The following is a 24,640-nucleotide window of genomic DNA, read 5'->3' as shown; positions in this document are numbered from 1 at the left end:
GTCTATATATAAGTTTACCCCTCTTTACTATAAAAATCAATGTTGATTTTTAGTCTAGAGGGGTAGTCCTAAAAAGATATCTTTTTGTCATTTAAAGAAAATTAGATGAAAAGTATCTTTGATTAAAAAAATGTAAAGAATAATTGAGAGAATTTAATAAATAAAGAAACTGTTTTTTGACATTAAGAGAGTAGAGCAAGCCTTGATCCACATTCTTTAAGTATAAAAGTTTTGGGAATATATATCTGGCAACAGATGACCCTGCGAGATAAGTACACTATATGTAAATTTACAATGTTTGTAAATCAAAGTTGCTTTTTAAAATAGGTGGGGGAAGTTTGGCAGTTTTAATACAACATCACACAATCTAACAATGGTTTAATACTATTGTCAGGTACATCAAACGAAAAATGATCAGCGTTATAATGCGTTTTACAGAACGTGAGACATTTTTATTTATTGGGCGCCTATATAGTGCAAGAACATGTTGAAACTTTATAATGCGAAAGGTAGAGCCAGATATTTTTAACATGAGGTTTATAACTGAGAAGTTACCTAAAACTTACATTCAGGTAACAAGCCCACAAGCCAGGACATTTGTAATTTAGTTTATCACAGAATTCAAAATTTATTAACCACTCCAAATTGACTTTCTCTACAGACTATATATATGGTCATATTTTTGGTAATTTTAACCACAATTGAAGTACAATGTATGTTATCAACAATTCAAGTTTGTTCATGATGTATTTAGACACTGAATATCAGTTAATGTATTTATATACAATTACACATTTAAATATCATATTTAAAATATGCAAAAATTTGTTTGTAAAATATACTTTCTGAGACAGAGATTTTACAGATATAAACATAGAAATAGATCGATTCTTAAATTATCTCCTTCAATCTGGCCCCATTACCGTGACACAAAATTATTACATATATAGTGTATATGCTTTAATAATTTTAAAGCCATGATTCAAAACTTTACAAAAATATATAACAATGCATAGATTTGGATATCATACAGTATCAACAATGTAGTTATTAAGGCACGTCAAGGATGATATATCTACAGATCAGGAGAGAAAGAGAAGGAGAAACAAATAAAAATGGATGGTAATTAATTGAAATACTGTAATCCCTATGAGTAGCAATTATGACTGAAGGAAAACAAAGAAGAAATATTTATCTACAAAATATGTAAGCTATTACAGTGAAAAATAGCCAAGAAATTTTTGTTAAAGTAACTGCAAAAATTGGACACGAGTCAGAGATATTGTAAGCTCTCTTCAGAGTGAAGACACATTGGAATAAACATTGAGCCCTCTACCATAAACTGTGAAATTCATGGCCCCTGGGGGTCAGAGGTTCCAGAGTTAGGGTAAACAAACTACAAATAATTGTTAATTATTAACTTACTGCACAAGCATGAGCAGACAATTTCTTTAGAAATAAAGAAGAATCAAACATCATTTTACTATAAACGGTGATGATGAACTAGGTGTAAATGAGTAAAAACAACAATACTGAAATCAGGAGCTTTGATAAACACTCCAGTGACAAAGATGAGCCCGTGGCTGTTGACATTCATGATCGTTTACACGGGTTTTAAATTGTTGTGCGGGGTGGCATTTCTCAGGTCACCTATTCAGAATGGTCAACACTAACTAGGACGCTAAGGAGACCCTTATAAATCACTTGGACAACACAGACACATAACTTGTTAGATATGATCTGAACAGACATTAACAATGAAATATATGGCTGAATTTCCCATGTAAAATTTTTACATTTTTTGCATAAATGTACTTGTACAGTCATTTGAAAAAAATCTCTCAATATCTTTCGGATTTAATTAAAATAGTGGGTGTTTCAAACTGTTCAAAGTAAGCATATTCCTTTTGATGAAATGCTATCAAGCATTTACTTTGTAATGTTAAACCCACTACACACCACATGTAGTTGATGCAAAATATAAGTTCATTTAACAGAGCTCAGAATAATATTCATGGACATCAAAAGTGCATACTTATGTTTATGACCCTGCTGCTGTGATTAAAAATTTACAAATGTTTACAGTGTATTCTTTATTTAAGGTCGTACGCAACATACACTACAATGTACCTTACCTATTGATACTTTTTCAAGATATTCTTTAATTAAAATCTTAGCACCATCAGATGTTTGTGGCCAAAAAATCAGCATACATTACCACCAATGGTTTTCAATAGATATCAAAGGATGAAAGGCTTTGTGATATATATTAAAATTACCAAACATATTTTTTTAGCTGATATTTCCTAAAATTATGTTTTAGAAGAGGAGTATACAGCATCATTAGGCATTATCAAAGTGCCACAAATGTCCCTCAATTATTGGACATCTTCAAGTATACAGGGAAATAAGAAAAAGTTCAAAACTATGTTGCATAAGTCCTTAATTTGTACAAAGGTAAATAATGACTAGACATCTCCCAATCTGTGCCTCACCACTTGACTATGAGCTGAGATTCTGGTGATACTATTTTTTTTTCTCTGTGAGTGGAGATAAGTTGTAGCTTAGTAATAGTGCTCTCTAATCATGCTAATACTATCTGATAATCTACCAGTAAATGCAGGACTGAGGCTCTGTCTTTGTGAATGTTTATTTTACATCCTTCATTTTCCTGACTCTTTCAGTGAATTTAGAAATATTCTCCCAGATTTGGCAAAAGAATTAAGATAGTAGACACCCCCAATCCCTTCTGATCCCCCCCCCCCTCCCCAGATATATGGACCTCAAGGTTCCCTTAAATATAAAATATAAAAGATATGATCCTAAGTATTAATTAAATTACAAAATTCACACACAGAAATTATTTCTTGATTCTGAATCATATATCTCCTCTTAATTAAATAACAAATGTAGTTCACACGTAACATTTTAAACAAGCAACCATTTCACTCAACTACACCAACAATTCTTGTGTCTAACACCCAAAGCTTAAGTTACAAGTTGAAAAAGTTCATAAATAAATTGACTGATATTTACAGCTCTAAGATTTGACTAGCTAATGTCCACATTTTTACAATAAAGAAAAAAACACATATAGACTGGCATAACCAAAACTAATTAAGCTTATCTTGTAAAACTCCAGATCTACTAGCCTAAATCCAATTACACAGCAATCAGACTGTTCTGGGTCAAGTTTTAGGTACAATGTGGCATTTCTATTATCATTAAAAAAACACTATGTTCCCATAAACATAATTTATCAGCAAATCCTAATTCTGAGGAAAGATAAAATGGTTACCCTCTCTTATTTCTAGGTGACACAAATGAGGATGAAAATTGCATAAAAATATTGTAACATGTAACAGGCATTGTGCATGCATAAATTTGTGAAAATGAACTATTTTATATACAGAAACTACCTATCAATCACACAATTACATTGGACAAATGGCTTTAAGCAGGACTTACACACAGACAAAGTCCTGCATCATGATCCGGGATCTCTGTTCAAAATTTCAGGAGTCCTTCGAATTACTTCTGTCAATACATGCATAGAAGCGTAACTAGCAGACTTGGAACCTATACACATGGTCATCTGGGCGTCATTCAACCCTGAATCACAGTGTACTGAATGATAGAGGTGGACCATGTCCGGATCCACCCCACGAAATATTTGGATCTCACTGTCACTGAACTTTGTGTAAAGGTCTACATCCTCCTTCCCCCAGCCCTGAATACTGGTATCAAATCCTCCAACCAGTTCTAAATCACTTTTATACATACTGGCTATCCCAAAGCCAAAGTTTCTCCAGTACCCAGTGTCAGCTGATAGGTTGAAGTTGTCTATGTGACACGGCTTTATCTTGTAAAAACTGCACAAAAATGAAGGGTCATATTGACTAAACACAATGGGGTAATACACTTGTGATCCCCGTTTTGTGTTCATGCGTATTCTATGTAATATATTGGAAGTAAATAAAATATCTACATCTATAAAGAATAACAAATCATTTTGATCACACTGAATTGCTCCAAGGTCCAACGCTTTGGCACGAGCAAAAGAGCCCTCTGCAAAAATCACCTCAATGTTTTCACCCCCGTATTTCTTTTGATATCGACCTATCAGATTGATGAGGGTGTCTGTATAACTGTCATTAAACAGAACAACATGAAGCTCTGTTTTGGCACCGGTTTTTAAACAGACTTCTTCATAGTTGGTCATGAAGCGCTTAAAAATATTAAGTCTCCCCATCAGGGGAAGAATAAAGTGTATGACTTCTTCAACTTTGTTGGAAATGAGTGAAAGACTAGACTGGTTTCCTGCCCCAAACTGTTTGAACAGGAATGGGGATTCTATTTCATCTGGAGGTGGGTAGTAATTCGATGTGAAGGGATCTTCAATGAAGTTAATCTCACCAAAAGCCTGCTGTAAATAAGCATGTCTTCTGACTGCTACAGTCACTTTGTTACCAGTGTGTTTTTTGTAGGTCAGTAATATATCTAGCACAAAGTCAGCCCCGTGAAGCGGGTTAACTCTGCGATAACCATACCACAGATCCTTATAATCGATTGTCCTGCCCTTTTGTCGGGCATTTCTATTCACGATCTGAATCACCTGACTAATGACGTCATCCAAAGCGACCTTGAGGGGAAAGGTCAACCCGTGACGTGGATTGAGATTTTTATGTGATACAATAGCTTTAGAAATAAAGTCCCAGGGTAATATGTCTTTTGTAGATTTGGGAATGGTCTTGCTAAGACTTGGAGGCAACCCTTGCTTGCCCATGGCAGTTTGAGCCCCCAGCATGCGGTCGATGTTGGAGATCTCACGCTGCAGAAGAAGGCCTTTTTGTTGGAGATCTTGGATGTGAAGTGACTTGAGGTAGTTGTATATTTTGTACTGTTGTTTGGGTTCTTTGACGGAATGCAATGTAACAGCTTTTTTCACTGCTTTATCTTTCAGGGTTGTTCTGAAGGAACCTTTCTCCTCTTTGTAGTTTTGGAAAAACAAGCGCTGCATCTGAAATGGATAAAACACAAAAATATATCACTTACACCATTAATTACTAAATCTTTAAACTTTTTCTTTTCCTTTGATACTATTTTGTTTAAACCTTATGTATTTGGTCTTAAAAGCCAGACAGAATCAACAGTAAGCTGATAATATCTGTCCTAATTGTTCTACATCATATCCTTTGAACCATGACACAGATGCTAAGAATTGGTACTACATGTATTTATAACCACTAGACATGAGCTCTTTGAGACAATTAACATGAAGAAAAAGCCCATCTGTTAGTACAAACCCACGAAACAGTAAATCAAAATATTACATGTCCATGGCATAAGAAGATGTATCAAATGGAATTTAAGACAGCAATACAAAGCATTGTAAGCCTATACATTTGTTTTTCTGGTCTGGACTTTGTTGACTCTAAAATGGAGAGTCTGTTACACAGTCTAACAGCCACCCCCCTTATAAAAATACTCCCGGTCAATACTCTCAATTTCATGTTCTTTATAAGCTATAAATGCCACCAAAGCATTTACAAATGTTTTCAATTAAATAATTGTGTAGTGTTTTCAAACAAGTTTTTTTTTTTTTTAATTGTTATGAAGTTGCATGCTCAATTTAACCCCAAAGAATAAGAGATTTAGCTTATGTTTACAAAGCATTGTAAAAAGTCCTTCTAAATTATTTTTTTGAAAAATTCTTTCCATTAAAAATGCACAGTTCAAGAACATTCAATGTTATCAGCTAAAATTGGTTAATACGTATACATGTGATTGTAATACATGTGTATTAGGAAGACAAATGAGGGCAACAGCAATTAAAATCAAATTGTTAAATTGACGATTTACTTTCCAGAGTTAAGAAACATTTTTTTAATATTTATTTTCTACATAATGCCATTATAATGGGGAGTCTGAGTATAAAATGCCTCAGTCTACATTTGTACATATAATGTACCAGCTCCAATGCAATAAAAGGAATTTTCCTTTTCAACAAAACACTCACAAGGAAAGTAATGTAATTCTTTATTAAGATTAATAATTACTGGACAGGTTTGCTTGTAACAAACAAAACCTAAATTCTGGGCTTCATTAAAAAAAAGTGTAACACTGATAGTAATATATCAGAATATTCCTCTTAACTTTTGAAGTTGAAAAGGAAATTACAACTGACATAATCTACACTCTGGTTGCATATGTCTGGAAAATGTGAATATACGACATTGCATGGTTAAAAACTGAGTAAATGTGTATGCTTAGAAATCTACTAATAAAAACGTGATTTTATTCCATTGTGTGTACCGTACTTAATTCTTTTGTGCTGCACTCCATAAGCCAAGTACTCTGAAGTGAATAATAGTACATAACTGTGTTAAGTACTCCTGAGTGCAAGTGACTTGTATACCCTCGACATAACTCTAGTGTAGTACAGTACACTCAAAAAAATCGGAGTCTCCAAACAATTATTACTACTTAAATTATCTCCCATTTCTTTCAACAATTGCTCAATGCCATGCATCTGCAATTTGCAAATTTTGACTTCAGGCAAATGTCAAAACAAATTTCCTCGGCATTCCCTGCTGCCTAATACTTGTGTGTAAGTGTTAACAGACTCCAACTCGGACATGATTCTGGTATTTCAGGTAATTGTTAATGAAGGGAACCTCCCTCCATCTAATGATAAATCCAGTCACTAAGACATTCCAGAATCAGCCTCTGGTCATTATCATGGGAACCCCAACCTTTGAAGAAAATCCCACTGTTATAGTAACAATGCTGCTTGTTCTCTAAATCCTCTTAACACAAAAACAAGACCAAAATTAAACAGGATTTCCAGGCAGGGGTCTATTACACAACCTCCTCCATCCAGAATGTACCTTTTGTCACATAATACAGGTGTTAGAGACCTGCATTAGTCATGTACTACTGTAGTTTTAGAACATGAGCCATCAATATAGCTTATGAGCTAACAATAATATTATTCTGACCAGTTTTACAGGTGCAACTGCGCATTTAACAACACTATAATTTTTTTTTCAAAACCTCTGAGTAATGCTGAAACATATTACTCAGCAACTCTAAATACAACCCCCCAAAATTTCCCAAAATAGGAAAATCGAGTCTCTAAATAACCGTAGCGTGAGCTACATGGCCAGCAGACAGCCTTTGACACACAATTGTTCCTGTACTCTAGCATGGAGATCAAACACCTCAGAAGGGTCAATGTCTCACCCCCAGCAATTGTGTGGAACAGATTGACTGGGGGGTAATTAGGCAGCTGTTGCAATCACCTGATATCCCCCTACAAAATATCTCCCCCCTTAGAGGTCAAATCAGGTTACAGACCTAAATGAACTCGCTACAAATCCATACACTAATCAATGAAAAAAAAAACTTGTATTTACTGTGGCCTACTGCACTCAAGCTGTTATACAAATATGAAGATGGTATTTGCTTATGATTATCATACTAATATTATATTTACATAAAACATTAATACAATGCTAAATATTATCTCCCAACATAAAGCTGGAGTTCTTCAAAGTGGACACCTACTGGTACCAACAGAATGTGTAAAACTACAATAAAATTATTATGGTAAACCAAATCTGAGATCTCTCAGCCTGCACTTGATTTTTGGTACCATTTTCAATTTTCCAAATAAAAAATAAATTAAGACAGCTATTTCTTCTTGATCAAATTTTTGAAATTGCACAAAAAATTACTGCTTATGACTTGATCATGGAGAGATATTTATGAACCATTTACAATAAAGTGTATTTTATCTGGATTAATGCAGTTTATCAGCCTTATCAATGACTAGCATCAAAGAATACAGTAACCTAGTGACCCACATCTCAATAACTTGACATTCATTGCCACTTTATAACACCAAAAATCTTCCACATCTCACGTCCTAAATGTCATTCTCATTTATAATACCACAATATGGAAATCTCATCTTACGTTTTTTTTCAAATTTTGTAAATGCTTTAAAAATTGAATTCATCCAGATTATCATATTGTAAATTGAGTGTATGTTGTGATGGATAATAAATATAACCATATGTTTCATTTCTGCAGTACCATGTGTGCAGTGGAATCTTCTACATAAACTTTATATACATAGGTCTCACAGTTTTTAGAAGGTGGTTGTCTGTCTATAGGTTTATAGGTACAATGACTGCTAGTTCACACAAGCTAATTTTTGTCTGACTGACACCGCAAAGTCAGCAGAAATCCTCAGTGTGTCTGATACCAACGTAATTACGTCTGTCATACTGTCGACTTCCTAATTCAGATATATAATTAAGTATACAGCTAATTACAGAATTTACAACCCTCTCTCCTTATCTAAAATTGAAGTGACATGTTCTTTTGTCTTGTCCTTTTCCTTAACCTGACTTTTGTTTCCTGTTCAAGTTTGCAAATTGTTTGACAAGAAAAATGAACGAAGAAGTGAAATTTGGGTTATCTCTTGGCCCATGAGTCACCTGAATCAATAAGATTATGTAATTTACAAATCTTCTTCAATGCCACCTAGGTTTATCTCAACTTCCATTCAATATACCCAAAACACCACAACCTCTTTAATCAAACTGTCACTTGGAATGATTAAAGGTACATACAGCTTGCATTAGGTACTTGCAACTGTGCAATGGCAAGCAATATTGGAGAAAACTATTTTTAAAAACTTTTAAGCAAGGATAGGTTGCTTTATCACTAACACCTGGGTATTTCAATGATAAGAAATTGAATATCAAAATTTATGAATGGGATCCATTTCTGAGTAAATATACTCATGAAACACTTTCATTGACAATGTTACAGACTGGCAATTGCGTGTTACTAAAAAGATTTAACATCACATATATATCAAATATCAAAGGTGATGACACATAACATCACACTATGTATGGTGGGATAATTTTGAAAATTGTTTGTTGACCCGTCAAACTATAAGAGGGTTAAGTGGCTTCTAACCTTAATCTTTCTGCCCTATGTAATACAGCACTGCAGTTCACATGCAACAACTATTGCTTTGTGCAGAGGGATTCAGTTCATTTGATTAAGGTATAAACATGCAACAAAATTAATTATTAACAAAACAGTCGATAAATCTAGTATGGGTAACTCAGCAAAAAATATTTGAATCAACATCTATGCATGTGTCTTTGGAATCCAAATCTCACCCAAAATATACTCGTTCAACAGATGGATTAAATTGTCTATGGTACTCCGGCAAGCACTGGGAATGTACTCTGAAGTTGTTGTCTGTTTACCCCAGATATCAGACAGACTCTAAAACATCCTAAAATTTCACAACTTTACAGCATTGAGGTCAACAAAGGCTGACATTTTATGTCTGGGAATTAACTTAAATGGGATAAGTGCCAAGCAATTCCTACATATAATGTGTACAATATTTACAATCTTACCCATACAAGTATGTGTGAATGCTGATGTGTTGGCATGTACAAAAGTACTTCAAAGAATTGACCCCTTGGTTTATGAACTTTTACACAGTATTACATTGTGCGTACATGCAACCAGATCATCAGATGACTATTAACTCTGACATATACCGATTTAGAAAGAAATGACTCTAAGATCCAAAAAGCTTTTTTTTTTATCTTTGCAGGTAATGATTTAACGAAGAAGGAAAACCCATTAAAATCTGCCAAGGGAGAACCAAGATGAACCCCCCAAGTTCATTCACTTCCTGAACATTTAGCCTGTCTGGGAATGAGGAATCCATGGTTTAATAGTTTTTGTACCACTGCCCTCCGGAAATCGGGTCTTTTTACAGCAGCTTATATACCTGTTTGGAACCCACTGCTTTATCCCTATACCCTGTTTACCCCCATCCACCGGACAATACACTGTAATCATACCCAGCAGCAGACATAAATACTCATAATAATGCCTTCTATTTTGTCCTTTGTCACTTTATAGATGTCATGAACCCCAGACAATAGGTCCTATTCTTACAAAATCTAACCAGGTCTGAAATATGCAAAATACATAGCTATTTGTCTTTCATCATTGATTCTAAAAAAAACATGCTCACCCCCTGAAAGCTGATACACTTGGAATGTTGAATAAAAAGGTGGCCATGCTCTCATAATGACCATTATGATTTTAAGGGTCCTATTTTAATACTGAATCGTGAATGACTTACGAGTTCAATAAACCTGTAGTTTAAAAAATTACAAAATCTATCAAGCATTTTCGATAATGAGATACATACCCCGGTATATACCGTGTGTATATGCAATACAAAATTTGATTAAAATTTACTGATAATCACCAGTAAATACAAATATCAAATTGTGCATAATACTGCCTGGCAATGCACTGTCATAGCTTCACAATTATTAAGCCCCAGCTTTTGACAAGCTGACAAGACAAAATGAAATATAAAAAAATTAAATAGCTATAATTAAAAGTAAAATCTGCTTCTGTGTAATACTTGACAGCAAGGACAAACTGTTGCACTGCTGTCATGATTCTGTTCTATTTTTAACATCCATACATTTTATAGTATGTTTAAATATTGTTTCATTCATAATAATAATTTTGGTGAAACATACATTACATGTATAAACTTAGTTTATATAGTAGATAATTGTACTGTTCTGTCTTATTCTCTTTGAAAAGTGATTGAATAAGAATGGCCTTGTAAATAAAATAAAGGCTATATCAATTTCACAGCCTTGTAAAAAATTACATGAAGGCTTTGCTAATTCAGCAAAATAAAATAGCTTTCAATAATAATATGAGTAAAACCATTCTCTTATTTTCTTATATTGTCATCTCATCTTTGTTAAAAGATCAAGCAGAATTTGTATGTACAATGTTAATACATGTGAACATGAAAAATCTATCTGAAATTCAGACTTTACCTCAAAGGCCCAGGTACAGGACACACCTGTATGGTCCCTGACACAGCGCCCCACTTCTACATCCTCATGGGTGGTCAGGAGATTCTGCAGACACTCCCCCACATGTGGGGCAAACATCCTCAGGGTCATATGACTGAATACGACCCCAGGACCTCCCATACAAAAGTTCTCATTTTTTTTCAGGTACAGTTTCCCCAACTCTTCTTTCTTCCCAATTCCTGCTTGTCCAATGTACTGAGGTATTGAACTATTGATGGAGCGCAATAATTTTTCAATACGATCTCCTTTGATGAAAACATCATCATCCGCCCTCATAAACCACTCAAAGTTATTAATGTAATTGTCATGCATGTATTTTAACATGAGGAGGGATTTTCTCTGGGGTGGGTAGGAGTCGTCTACGCCATCAATGCTGATGACAGGGATTTTATGTGATGAAGATCCCTCACTGGAGAAAAACAATACCTTACATACACCTTGACAGGTGCTTGTCCAGGTATCAAATGCAGCAACAGCACGAGTGTCTAGGAACTTTTTTGCTGTTATGACACCAATTAATAAGAATCCTCTTTCATCTGGTTTAATGTACCTGTTGAGTCGGAATTCCTTGGTTTCAGATACTGGCAGTGTCTTTTGAGGCAGTTGGTCAGTTACATGCAAGTGTTCAACAGCGATATTAACATGATAGTTGATGTGGATACAGCAACGGTCTTTCTGAGATCCGCATGGAAGTAAAGTATGACGACACCAAGAAGATAATAATACACCAAAACAAATTCCCAAAACCAAACCGGCTAACTTCTGAAATTTCCACCTACATCCATATCTTCTCGCCATCGTAAACCTCTGTGAACCATTGAATGTTTAATCCTGTGAGTCTTCAACTCGATGTGGCTTCACTACAGTTAACAAGGGGATTATAATTTCACAAAACATGTTACCCGTGGGAGAGCTCGAAAACGTAAGTTTTGCATGCGCAAGTAAACAAAGTTAACAACGTGCTCGTCTTGTGTATATTTTTTCTACGACTCTTTTTGCGCCTTTTCATCGCTCTGAGTGGACACTGTAACCTTTGGTCGATCCTGTGTCACCCCTGACCAGGTTACACCGAGAGTGTACCACTTTTGAAACATATTCTCGGACGATCAACGCTTCACTGACTTTACACACACTTATGAATGGGGAGCAAAATATTCCGGTCACCAGGTTAAGTAACGTAACTTCCGGTGAGCTATTTGACGTATAAGATACAGTCTATGGGTACTTTTACATGTCTTATGCCTCATGTGAGGCCTTGCGTGAATAAAAAGTTCAACAAAGTTTCAAAGGCAATAAGTGAGTCATAATTTCATTTTTCACTATATATTTCATTTCAAAAACCAATTTTTATTTAAAAAAACAAACAAACAAAAAAAAAAAAACTTATTCCGAGGTCAATTTTAGTCTAATATTTCATCAATTTTTCTTTTTCCTAGGACGCAAAGGAAAATAACAATGATGGCAGGTATTATTAAATCATCAAGACTAAAATTTTTCTAAACTCAAAATACTATGATTTCTTGACGAATCGAGTTGTAATTTCACACGTGTGATTTCACCGTAACACTTACAGTTAATTCAACACATTTTATATTTTGCACAATATATTTCCTTGAAAATGTTTTTTTCTTTAAATCATTCTTGCAACATAACGGTTATTTATTTCTCATTTTTATGACTATAACATCGATCATAGCATGTAGATTTTTTAAAATAATAATAATAATAATTATTATTATTAATTTTAATATGTATTGACCGGGGTTTTTTTAATAAGAAAAAAGTGTAAAGTCAACGAAGTGCCTGTGATTGAGTCTAAAGTGTATTTTTTTGAAAAGCAAATAATAATAATTAAAAAAAAAAAATAGAGGGATTTTTCCCAAACACGAAGATCCTATTTTGTGGGCGGGGAAACTTAATTTTTTGCACAAGAAAAACTTGTACATTACTATGAGGGAGTTTGACTATGCTGTGACAAAAGGCGAGGACCACACAACCTTTCAGTGAACATATTTGTACTTATAATAAACGCTTAAAATTATAAAACTATGCCCCCCTCACCTGTACTCCATCCCCACCAGGCCAAAACCAGTCACCTGTAACAATTTCAGATTTTTCGCTAAATGCCGGGAAGACACCCCTGAAGAAATTCTTTATAAAAAGTTTATCTTGTTTTTTCCGTTTTTTTCAACCGCTACCAAAGTTATAATTTATAGGTACATGAATCAGTTAATTATAACAATCAAGCTTTCCAGCCTTCTTTGAGATCCTGACTTAATTCAGTTCCCCTTAAGAGATTTGGGTTGAAATTGAAAATTATTTTGCTGTGAGAAAGGGAGGTGGGGGTGAAAGTTGATGCACATATACTCAGTATATAACAACTAACCATGAGGGGAATAAAATCAAAGCTGATAGACTTGAAGGTTCAATGTAACTTGAAGGTCACAGAATATAAAGGTCAAGTACTCAAATCATTGCCATCAACAATATTTCTATAAGCTTACATAGATATTGACCTTGACCAACTTTCAAGGTCAAAAGTCAAGATCATCTTTCTATTCGTTCAGAAGTTATAGACTTTAACGAAGAATCCAACAAACTTAAGATCCAACTAGCTCTGTTAGCTGCTGCTATTAATATTATTGTCTTTTTCTTTTTAGTCGGATAACTTAGAACATTTGGACCCCTCCATTTCCCTTTAATATACAAATATAGCCCTTTTATTAGTAATGCGCGATTTTATCGGTATATCGCGATTTTTTATAGCGTGATACGTATCGTGTTACGGAGACTAAAATACCGGTATTTGGTACATAACTATAAATTCTGGAAATTATTCATTTATTTGTTCAAACTATTGAATGACAATTATAGGAAGTGTAAAAAAGGTTGAAAACAGGTAAACAACGGCATCAAAATATGCTTTATATTAAATAAATGAAAATTTAAAAGTAAAGTTATGTTTTTATAGCATAATTTTTAAGAAATATTATGGAAATTTACTTGAAATTGTAGTAAAAATTGTGTGTTAAAATATCACGATTTATCGTGATATTTTTGGGGGAAAATCGGGATATATCACGATGCGAAATTTTTTCCAATACCCATCCCTACCTTTTATGAAGTGCAAAGTCGACATATGCTTTTATGTGAAGTCGATATACCTATGGATTGGCCGAATCAAAGGGCTACATTTGTTATATTATTTTCTGTGGAAAAGAAAGAGACAAAAAATTCATTATATAGGATTTTGTGAAGTTTTAAACACTTTTCACCATTTATAAACACATCTGTTTTATTTTCAGTAACTCAAGTCAATATCGTAAAATATAATTTTACACGTGATAGCAAGCAGACCAATCAGATTTATTGAATTACACAGTAAAAATAATATGTTTTATCTTATATGTTTATTATTAAGCATGTTGCTGTCAAAAAACTTTATTATTTTTTTTTAATTTGATGACCCCTCCTCCACTTTATCAATTGGCTATCAGTGTCAAAATAAGTTACATTCAAAAACTAAAATAAATAAAAGGATTTTGTTACCTTATGTTGATTCTGCCCGCAGACAGCTCTTCATCTTGATATGTTTCCACTGCTCTTTTTCCGGTAAACGGTCCATAATCCTTAAGTTTGTAAAATCGTATTTGAATGGGAGAAATAAATCCCCAAAATAGATTTATATGACTTTCTTATTTATGGATACTATATTTAAATGAATAATTATTTATTTAAAACACATATTAGTTTTTCCATAATGATCGGGATCGAGATTTGATATAAACAATTTTGTTTCGTCAATTAGTTAAATCCTAATTTCCAATATGGTTGAATACCACAAGTCCAGGAGCAAGTTACACTTTTGCTGCGTTTCTTGTGCCAGGAATCATTTTTGTTTAAAGCAATGTTGACAACTTAAATTTAGGATATTAATTTCAATAATTTGCAATGCATTTTAATGGACATTGATGAATGACTTTTAAACTTCGCTTCTAGAGTTAGGTTTATTTATCAATCTGTAAAACATGGCGTCGCCGTCTCATAAAATGAGTGACGAAAATTTAGAAAAGAAGATGCTAAATGTATCTAATACACAAGACAGTATTCAAAGCTTGTCGCTTTGGTTGATACACCACAAATCCCATCACAAACGTGTAGTGGATGTCTGGCTGAACACCTTTAAGAAAGGTAAGAAGTGAAACTGAAAGTATATGCACTCTGTTTCTTTAAAGAATGATATAAAGGTTTTTAAGTCACAAGAATCAGTGTTCTGTGCAACATAGAAGTTTCTTGCTAAAATATTGCCATAGGGGTATGAATTTTAGTTCGAATAAGCTAAATGTGTCTTGGGACATGCCCTCACCACAGTTAGAATACGTCCCATATACTTGCAATGTAGCAAATCAGAGCGGATCCACTCGGAAATTATTTTGAAGAATACAAAAGGAGTTGCACTGGAAATACTACCAAATTAATCATAACAAACCTTTTTGTGATTGTATAGGTTTTTCAACCTTAAAAAACAATCCATATAAATGCTAAAATTCAACTCATTTTCTCAACGTTTTCTCATTGCTTCAAATTTACAAACCATGTTGACAATTGGAACTCTCTGGATTATTCATAGAAAATGCACAGAGTTTGAGTTATCACCCACGTTAATTTTGCTACACTGCCAATACATGGAAGGAGTTCCATCGTTAAACTTGGTCTGTAGGACAATATCAATTTAACGATAGAACGTTCTTTCAATATGAATTTCAAAGTCATTAAGTCATTTCAAGGAATTGAAATAATATTGTACAATGTATTTAAAATTTGATTAAACTTAAACATAAAATTTGAAGCCTGTCAGACCACCTGCAACGTAACAAAAGTAAACAGGAGTAGATACGTCTTGTTAATCTGTGTGCTAATATGTTTGATGGTGCAAAGAAGCAGAGTTGTATTACTTACTTAATACCATCAAATAAACATTTCCTTTTCAAACGGTAATGGAAAGTATTGACAATTAGCTCTGAGAACATTCGCCCCAAAAGAAGTGTTATGTGCTGCATAATATGTATATGAAACTTACAATTTACATTTTAAGTATATATTTATAATTTTTATTAAAAATGTACCTTTTGCACTAATTGATATGTAAATATGATAATTCAGCAATCGTTATAAAGTGCCCTCAAAGGCTTTAAAACTAATTTGAGGCTCTTAATGCAATTAACTGATTAAGCAAGTGAGGATAATAATAATGTGTAGGTAGAATGACCACTGACTGTACATTGTAAATTTGCATATGCTCTGTTATTTTCCTCTAAAAATTTGCAGCTAGCAGTAGCATCCATAAATGCAATTGTTCCTAGTATATGCACATGCTGTGTCAGTCTCAGTCTCACATGGAGAAATCTGCTGTTGAGTAGTATATATAGGAAACATAGTAAAAAATCATAAATTGTAGGTTATAATAAAAATCTCAAAAAATGAAATAATAAGAAATGTTGTTTACCATTATTTATAAACTTTTTAAAATTAATGAGTATTGTCATGTGTCATTAAATTTCTGTACAGGAGTGTAAGAAAAGGCCCTCATATAAATTTTGTGGGACCATGTTCCCTTGAACTTTCTTCAAAACTTGCCTTGATGTTTTGACCACCATTATGCTTCATCAATGAACAGAATTCTGTCCAAAGTCCTCTATTCTTAAGTTTTACTTGGCTTTTTATAAATTCAAAATGCCATCTTTTCTAGTTCCATCCAAGCAGAAGCTGGTATTGTTCAACCTGTGTAATGACGTTTGTCAGAATGGGAAAAGAAAGAGGGCTGGTATCTACATAGAGAGCTTTAAGACAGTACTGACAGAAGCTATCGCATACTCTCGGTAATTCAATTTTCAGAGTTACTTCTATGATGTGTAGTGATGCATGTATATGTTTTAGTCATTCACATTTTCATGTTCCTGTAATCGAAGATATGGGGGCATGCAGTTTGTCTGTCTGTCAATTTGTCCGTTCATCTGTTTGTCTGCAAAAACTTGAACCTTAGGACCAGAGTTAGAGCTAGGGTTTTCTTATTTCGAGCATTTATTCCTTGTCACTAGACCTTTCTTAGGGTACCAATATTTTTTACCTCTTGACCTCGGAGTTTGACTTGCATTTGATAATTTTTAACCTTGGCCAGGTCATACGGGGGCATCAGTGTTCCACACATTGTTGACTTCTGTAGAACCACTAGACCACTTTCAACAAAACTTACCATAAAGCATCCTAGGGTGAAGGGAATTGAGATTTGTTAATATTGGACATTAAATACTTAAAATAGATATACTATATACAGGGAAATTTTCGCCCCATTTTATTTTCACCCCTTTTGCCCTACCACACAAGTGGGCAAATTTAAAATGGGGCAAATTTAAAAACTATAATTTGTTAAACAGAATTGTGACTGGGAGAATTTAAATGGGGCAAAATTGTTTGCAAGTGTGAAAGGGTGAAAATAAGACAGATCAAAAATAACCCTGCATGTATACAGTATTTCAGTTATGAAATCTTGTATTTAATTTATTAAGGCTGAATCTAAACCATTTTAAATATGATATTTTGCTTAAGGTCTGTCAACATGTTCCTTGAATATCTGTTTTTCATCTCTCTATAATATATGTAAGCATTGAATTATTTTTGTTTGAAAGATCTGATAGGTCTCATAACTTAAACAATGTGTGCTAACAAACTGAGTAACACATGTTTAATAACCTTTTCTTTCCTGGTCTGCCTGTCTTTTCTCCATCAGTCAGTGCATTTGTTTCTCATAAAATGTAACTTTGTCAATTTAATTCCATCTAGTTTCACATACAGTCTATGATACCTTCTCAATGTAATTCCATTTAGATTTAATTAGTACAAAAGTACATAATAGTCCACCATCATGTGTAAAGATGTGTATGGGTGAAGAAAATTGTTTAATATTTAGATACAAGTATATCAATATATAAACATATCTAAATGAATTTTTTATTGTTTTAGTGACAAGTCAATCCAGCCAAATATAGGCAGGATATTGAAAATATGGGGAGAAAGAAGTATCTTTCCAAAGGGTTACTTAGACGAGCTGACAGAAATGTTAATGAAAGGTACAAGTATTTCATGATAAATTTTTTTATCCAGTTACAATTTTTAAAAAGATTTAATCATTCTGTGGTACTGTAGATCACCAAATTTTAGCAACACTTTAATTTCACAAGAATTTATAAGTGAGACATAATTTTCACGATCTCTGGTTATTGTTCTATATAAGCTTTTGTACTACAAATATATGCAAGAATTAATTTTTCGTGAGCAGACGGTCTTGCATAATAACACAAAAATAAAGTTCTTGCGAATAAAAAGTGATCTACAGTATTTATTTTATTTGATTCAGAAATATATGTATTTATAACATGGATAACATGGATAAGTAATATACAGTTTGGAAAATTTTTGAAGTCAGGAAATCTGTCTGTGCCTTGGGTTGTTTAATACTGATGATTTTTGACAGATTCTCCGGCCCCTACTCCAGTTGGAAATAATGCTGTCAGCCCAGCCACTCCAGCAGGATCCACCCCAGCTACTCCCACACAAGCATACAAACCAACAACAAAAATAAAAGATGAGGAAAAGATACTGGCAGAATTCAAGGTTTGAACCCCCCTCCCCCTCACTTTTCCCCATATATTGCAATATAGATTAGTATACTTCCCTTTATATGGAATAATATAGGAATATAGTATTCAATTTAGAATGCAATTTCTATTCAGATTGACATTGTTTTCTTGCAAATTTTGATACATTTTTAAGTCAAGAAGTATGTAAGTCGTATGATGTCATCAGAGAATGTTAATTATTGTTCCCTGTGTTATAGCCCCAGATGCTGATTGATAAAATTAATAGCTACAAAAGGCTGGAGGGAGAAGTGGAACTCAAATTCAAACAGATCTCAAGTCTCAAGCTGGACGCCTCCAGTGTAGAAGCAGTGTCACAGCTCAAAGGTAGGTGGAGACATTTATCATGTGAGATATCAAAGGAAAACCAAGTTTATTACCTCAGGTGTAGAAATATATTGAAAATTGAGTGTAAATGAAATTGATGTTCATTTGTTTTTTATTGATAAGGGGATTTTGAAACGGTCTGTCTTTACAACTTCTAGAATGATAAAGGTTTGATAGTTATCATGTTTCCACTCTGGGATGTCCATGTTTTGCAAAAATATATTTACAAAGCTTATGAGAATTCCAAAATTATTGACAGTTATACGAATTAAAAGATAATAATAGTTCATCTTCATAGGGTATTTTGTAGGATGTGCTAAAGGGGTGAAATGATTCACCACAATATTTTTCTCTTGGTTTGATACATGGTGCAACTTCATTTACAGTTTGATTCATTTTACAGTTGGGATCATTTCAATCAGGTTTTGCATGGGTAAAAACACACTACTCAGCATAATCAATTTTTAAAAACAAATTTTTGAGGACTGATCTGATAGCTTGCAAAATAATCTTTAACAGTCAGTTCATTCAAATTAATTTCTTCTAGCCAAGTTGCACAAAGATTAAGTGACTGGATTTAGTGAAACAAAACATAAAACAATGTTGAATGTTTCCTTCTATCAAAATGTATTGTATCGAAAATAACTGTACCGAGATGAAATTATATGTATTGTGAAGGAGGCATATCATTTCACCTCTGATATGCTATTGCTGTTCAATGTATAAGATTAGCATATAAAACTGAATTAAAAAAAATCTTGCTCAACCCTAAATTATGGACTGGAGTGGTACATTATTTAAGATATGTTTATATTTATAAAGACATGTTGTTTACCAATAGAGTGTTGGAAGGATGTATATAATACACTCTTTGCATACGTTGTACATTTCTTTTCTCTGTAAACAGATCGAGCCCACGGGAAACAGTTCAGTCAGCAGTTTGAGGACTCTTGTTCTAAGCTGGAGAATTACGTCTCGAGTGCTGAGCAGCAGATCCAGGAACAGAAGGTGATGATTGAGCTTCTAGAACAGAGTCAAGTGTTCTACGACGAGCAGTATCGGGAGGCTAGGATCGTGGCTAATGTGAGTCTCAGAATTATTTTGTCCTGCATCTCCGAGTATTTTGCAGATATCATTTTGATAATTTTGCAAATGAAATCTTTTAAGCATAGTGTAACCCTAAAATTACTGCTGGAAGCATTCATAGATTCAAGGGGACACAAATCCTGTAAAATCCACAAGCTGACAGGACAATGATTTACTCAAAGTTTTTTAAATTAATATAAATGTTAGAAAAGATTGGTGTGCCTGTTTTCCATTTAAATATTGCATATGTAATGGTTTGGGCCGTGGATATCAGCCTGGGTAGCTCAGTCGGTAGAGCACCTGACTAGTGATGCAGGGGTCCTGGGTTCAATTCCCAGTTCAGCCATGCATTTTCTCCTTTCCTGTTACAGATTTGGTGCCATGACCAGGATTTGAACCTGTTACACATACAATTACTATGGAATCATTAGATTTCCTGGTGGCTCAATGTTCATGGAATTTGGGTATCCTTACGTCCTCCACAAATTAATATGCTAGGGTTGCAAAGTCATATTTCCTTTTGTAGATATGAGTGAATGCACAAAATCAAGTCCCAACAAAAATTTAAGAAATCTACGAAAATTGGCTCCCATGAAATTTGATGATTCCACGGTAATACAAGGGATAAAATCCTAGAACTTATGATCTACAGAAATGGTCCTATCATACTTTCTTATTCAACTTTACTAGAAATTCAAATTAAAAATACTGTAAACCAACTTTTATTTGTGTGCGAGAAATATTCGCAAGTCTCGCTACCTACTTTAACTTGGGAATATTAATTGCCGCGAACGATTTATTTTGCTTTGTATTTATGGAGAATGTTTCCTCAGTCGCAAAAATTAATCATCGTGGATTGATTTCAAACTGACGAATTGCGAATAAAAGATGACGCGAATAATAATTGGTTTACAGTACATATTTTCAATGCTGAGTCTCTTTTCATTCTACTGTAATTTTATAAATTCTATTTTAGGCTTACAAGAACTTTGGAACCAGAATCAATAATCTTCGTAAGAAGTTGGAGGATTTGATGAAGTCTCTACCTAGCCCTGTCCCCTCCCCCTCATATGATGCCCCGTCTCCAGGCAACACCCCTCCTCTGGAGGAGATTGACAACACAGAGGCTGTGGACATGGATCTAGATGATGATGATAACCCAGCAGCTAGCACTATTCTAGGTAAGAATGGTCACATATCGGATTATTTACAGATTTTAAAGACTTTTTTGAAATTGACAACATCTTCATGTCTAGAGAATTTCCTATCATCACGTAAGAGTTTTGAAAACACCGAGAGAAATTCTGGAGGAGAGTACTGTAAATGTATTTTATTTGGCATGTACGATATTTGGCGGAAATTGATTTTTTAACAAGTTAGCGTAGATTTGAGTTAGCGCTTTCTGAATGTGCTTTATATGAATATATGTAAACAAGACATTTAGCGATGTACTTGATTTAGCAGAAGATGCTTTCCGCGAAAGGCACTAAATAGAATACACAGCCAAATGTAATACATTTACAGTATCTGATGAAACTTATTAAAGAAGGCTTGAAGAGAAATGTATAATTTTTGAGTGATTTAAAATATACTGGGATCTGGAGGTGGCTCTAAGATGTCTCAAGATTTGTAGTCTTTATCCATGGTAACCACATTATTTTCATTCTTCAGATATTGATATGTAAAGGTTGTTATACATTGATGATACCCTGCTTCAATTGAAATTTATTTCAGCATGTATCTGCATTCTATATGATGTTAGCTATAAAGGGAAGTAACCACTGTAGGATGCACTATCAAGTTTTATACAAAACTTTTCTTTTTCCAGCTGCACAGCAGTCTGCCAGCATCAGTAACAATATGGGTTCATCTGAAACTGAGGTGTATGATCCTGAGGAACAGATGTCCTCCAAACCAAAATATGTTGGTAAGTTTATGTGAACACAGAATCTGGGTATTATTGTTGAGCTATAGTGATTGGAAAAAAATTTTAAATATTAATTTCTATCCTTCCAGCTGGACCGAATGCGCTAGAGTCACGAATAGCCACAATGATACCATCGCTCCCAACAGGCAGTGTCCAGCACACTCCAGCAGTCCAAACAGGCAGTATTCACCACAATGTGGATCCTCGATCTCAACTGCCACCATCTGCAGATAACCCTCCTGTCTACATCCCCCCAAAACCAACAGTCATCAAGGTGCTACAACAAGAGGGAGGTACCCCCACAAAAGATGAAGGCAGTTCAACCCCAGTCATGGATGAAAAGGAGGACTCACCCCCTAGATCACATCAGAATCCTATTGATTTTCTCACTCAGATTCTGTCAAAAACTCCTAAAGCCTCCACTCCAAGTTCTAATTTTCTTCAAAATCTTTCTCTGCTCACGAACACAGTGAAATCCCAGTTTCAACACAACAGAGATGTCGTTAAACAACCTCAGGCACCTCTTCAACCCCCTGCTTCTGAGACACCCAACTCTTGGGCAGAATGGAAGGCTCAGATGAAACCAGAGGAGGTGCCACAGGCAGCAGCTCCTGCTCTAGGAGTGCCACAGGCTAATCCACCACCTCATCTGGCACCACCAATGTTTTCACAAATGAATTCTATGTCATCAGCACCACAACCAATTTCTGCACCTGCCCCCACCATTGTTTCCCCTCCAATAATTTCTCCTCCTTTGGGTGTGGTTAGACCACCCCCTCTTCAGGTCCCTAGGCCTAATTTCATTCCTCAGCAAGCATCCAGCCCAGAGGCTTGGAACCCTCGACCCCCTATTCCCCCTCAACCATTTCCTACACAGCCCAACTTTTCTGGGGGAGGATTTCAAGTGGGTCAGGGGGACAGGGTTTCTCCAACATGGAATCCACCAAGTGCTCCAAGTTCAGGCAGTACATCACCAGGATGGAACCCTCCATCTGGACCCCAGAATCATTCCGGCCAAGTTTGGAATCAGCCAGGAGCGGGACCTCCACCTGGAAGCAATTGGAACCCCCCAGTAAACAAGCCTGAGCAGAAATGGGGCAACCAGGATGAGGGGTCCTGGAATCAGCCTTGGGACCAGAAGAAGGAGGCTACTCCCACAGAAGATGAATCATCTGCAAATGTGTCCTCACTTCCTCCACCACCAAAGGGAATTTTACGGAACAGGAAGTCTAGTCTTAAAGAGGTGCCGATAACTCCTAGTGAATCCTTGGAGGACAATTCCCTCCCAGTACCCCCTGGGGAACCCCCTTCACCCACAGAAGGTAAACCCAAACCAGCAGCTAAGGAAAAAACTGCCAACAGTGCGCCTGATGATCACAGAGAGTTTTTGGAAAAACTTAAGAAGAAGACTACAGGGGGTGCAGGCAGTAATCTTGTGTCTCCCCCAGTCATGGAGGAGAATGTTGATAAAGCCCAAGCCAAGTCTAATGTCTCCAATGTCCCAGTGATGGACTATTCAGAAAATAATAACTCTTTCCCTAGATCCAACACAGGTGACCAAATGGAAGAGGAACAAAGTATATCGAAAATAGAAACTGTGAGAGTGGAACGTCGTTACCAGGTAAAACATGATGACATTCGCTTGCCAGAGAAGCCATCAGTGCACAAAGACTATAGATATGAAGACAATTATGAGAGGCATGATAATTATGAGAGACCTGAAAGGCAAGATAATGGTGGCTTTAGAGATGACTATGGACCACCATTTAGGGGTGGTAGGGGGCCTCCTGGACCACAATACAGACACCCTGGTCCTTACAGAGGGGGGCGGGACTCAGCTTGGAGGGAGCCCCCTTATAGGGAAAGGCCAGGACCCCCTCCCCCTAGACACTATTATGATCAATATAATGATCACAGAAGACCATACTATTACTGATTTTTAGAGTTTTCAGATTCTGTTTTGTATATTGGTCAGCTGGAAATATTAAGGGAGAAAAATCTGAATTTGTTGTAATTTGGAATTATGTCTATGCATGAAAATATGACATATAATGAGCAGCTCTGAAAAATTTTTAAAAGCAAGAGTACAAGAATTGTATGATGCTTATATATTTGAGTTAGGTGTTTTTTTCATTGGTTCATAAATTCATCTTATCATAATTTCTTCATTTTACTTAGAAATTTTCAACTATGTTGAAAGCTGTTAATTAAAATAGCTTTTATTTTATATGAAGTTTGTTGATTTTATTTCACATTCATAAGACAAAAATTACATGATTTATATGTACATTTGGGCATTCTCAGATATTGAAGTGTACAAATAGAGTGTGTTATGTAGATCTGCATTTGAACATACAAGTTTTCTGTTGAATTCTTCTGAGGGAAGACTTGTTCAAATGTGTGATTGAATTTTAAAGAATTGTAAGCTCAATATTGTATGGAACATTTTAACTAAAAATTGAAAGCTTGAAACGTGTACCTCAATATAAAAAAACATACGAAGCACAATTTTAAAAAACTGGACATCTGGTACATGTGTTCTACAATTTAAACAAGAGGCCCACAGACCACAATGCTCACAATAGTTGCCTTGGACCTACTGTTCTGATGAAATTTTGAAAGATTATTTTCCTCTATTTTTCCATAAA

The 24,640-nt window shown here is 34.8% G+C and overlaps 2 protein-coding genes across 2 annotated transcripts; one reads left to right on the top strand and one right to left on the bottom strand.

Annotated features, from left to right (window-relative positions):
• Positions 1-3,189: 3,189 nt before the first annotated feature.
• LOC133173900 (chondroitin sulfate synthase 1-like) lies at positions 3,190-12,076 on the bottom strand. The gene is made up of 2 exons (XM_061308969.1): positions 10,920-12,076; positions 3,190-5,020 (listed from the first exon to the last, which is right to left on the bottom strand). Exons 1-2 carry the CDS (start codon positions 11,754-11,756, stop codon positions 3,488-3,490), a joined length of 2,370 nt encoding a protein of 789 aa, XP_061164953.1. The 5' UTR covers positions 11,757-12,076; the 3' UTR covers positions 3,190-3,487.
• Positions 12,077-14,780: 2,704 nt separating this feature from the next.
• On the top strand, positions 14,781-24,013 carry LOC133173889 (regulation of nuclear pre-mRNA domain-containing protein 2-like). The gene is made up of 9 exons (XM_061308960.1): positions 14,781-15,149; positions 16,708-16,837; positions 17,979-18,085; positions 18,490-18,629; positions 18,853-18,979; positions 19,887-20,062; positions 21,042-21,246; positions 21,894-21,992; positions 22,082-24,013. Exons 1-9 carry the CDS (start codon positions 14,987-14,989, stop codon positions 23,926-23,928), a joined length of 2,994 nt encoding a protein of 997 aa, XP_061164944.1. The 5' UTR covers positions 14,781-14,986; the 3' UTR covers positions 23,929-24,013.
• Positions 24,014-24,640: the final 627 nt, after the last annotated feature.

The sequence above is a fragment of the Saccostrea echinata genome, unplaced genomic scaffold, assembly GCF_033153115.1.
Source record: "Saccostrea echinata isolate AGI-Se365-2 ecotype Australia unplaced genomic scaffold, CSIRO_AGI_Sech_v1 ptg000002l, whole genome shotgun sequence".
Classification (NCBI taxonomy): domain Eukaryota; kingdom Metazoa; phylum Mollusca; class Bivalvia; order Ostreida; family Ostreidae; genus Saccostrea; species Saccostrea echinata.
This window is presented reverse-complemented; position numbering and strand designations above follow the sequence as displayed.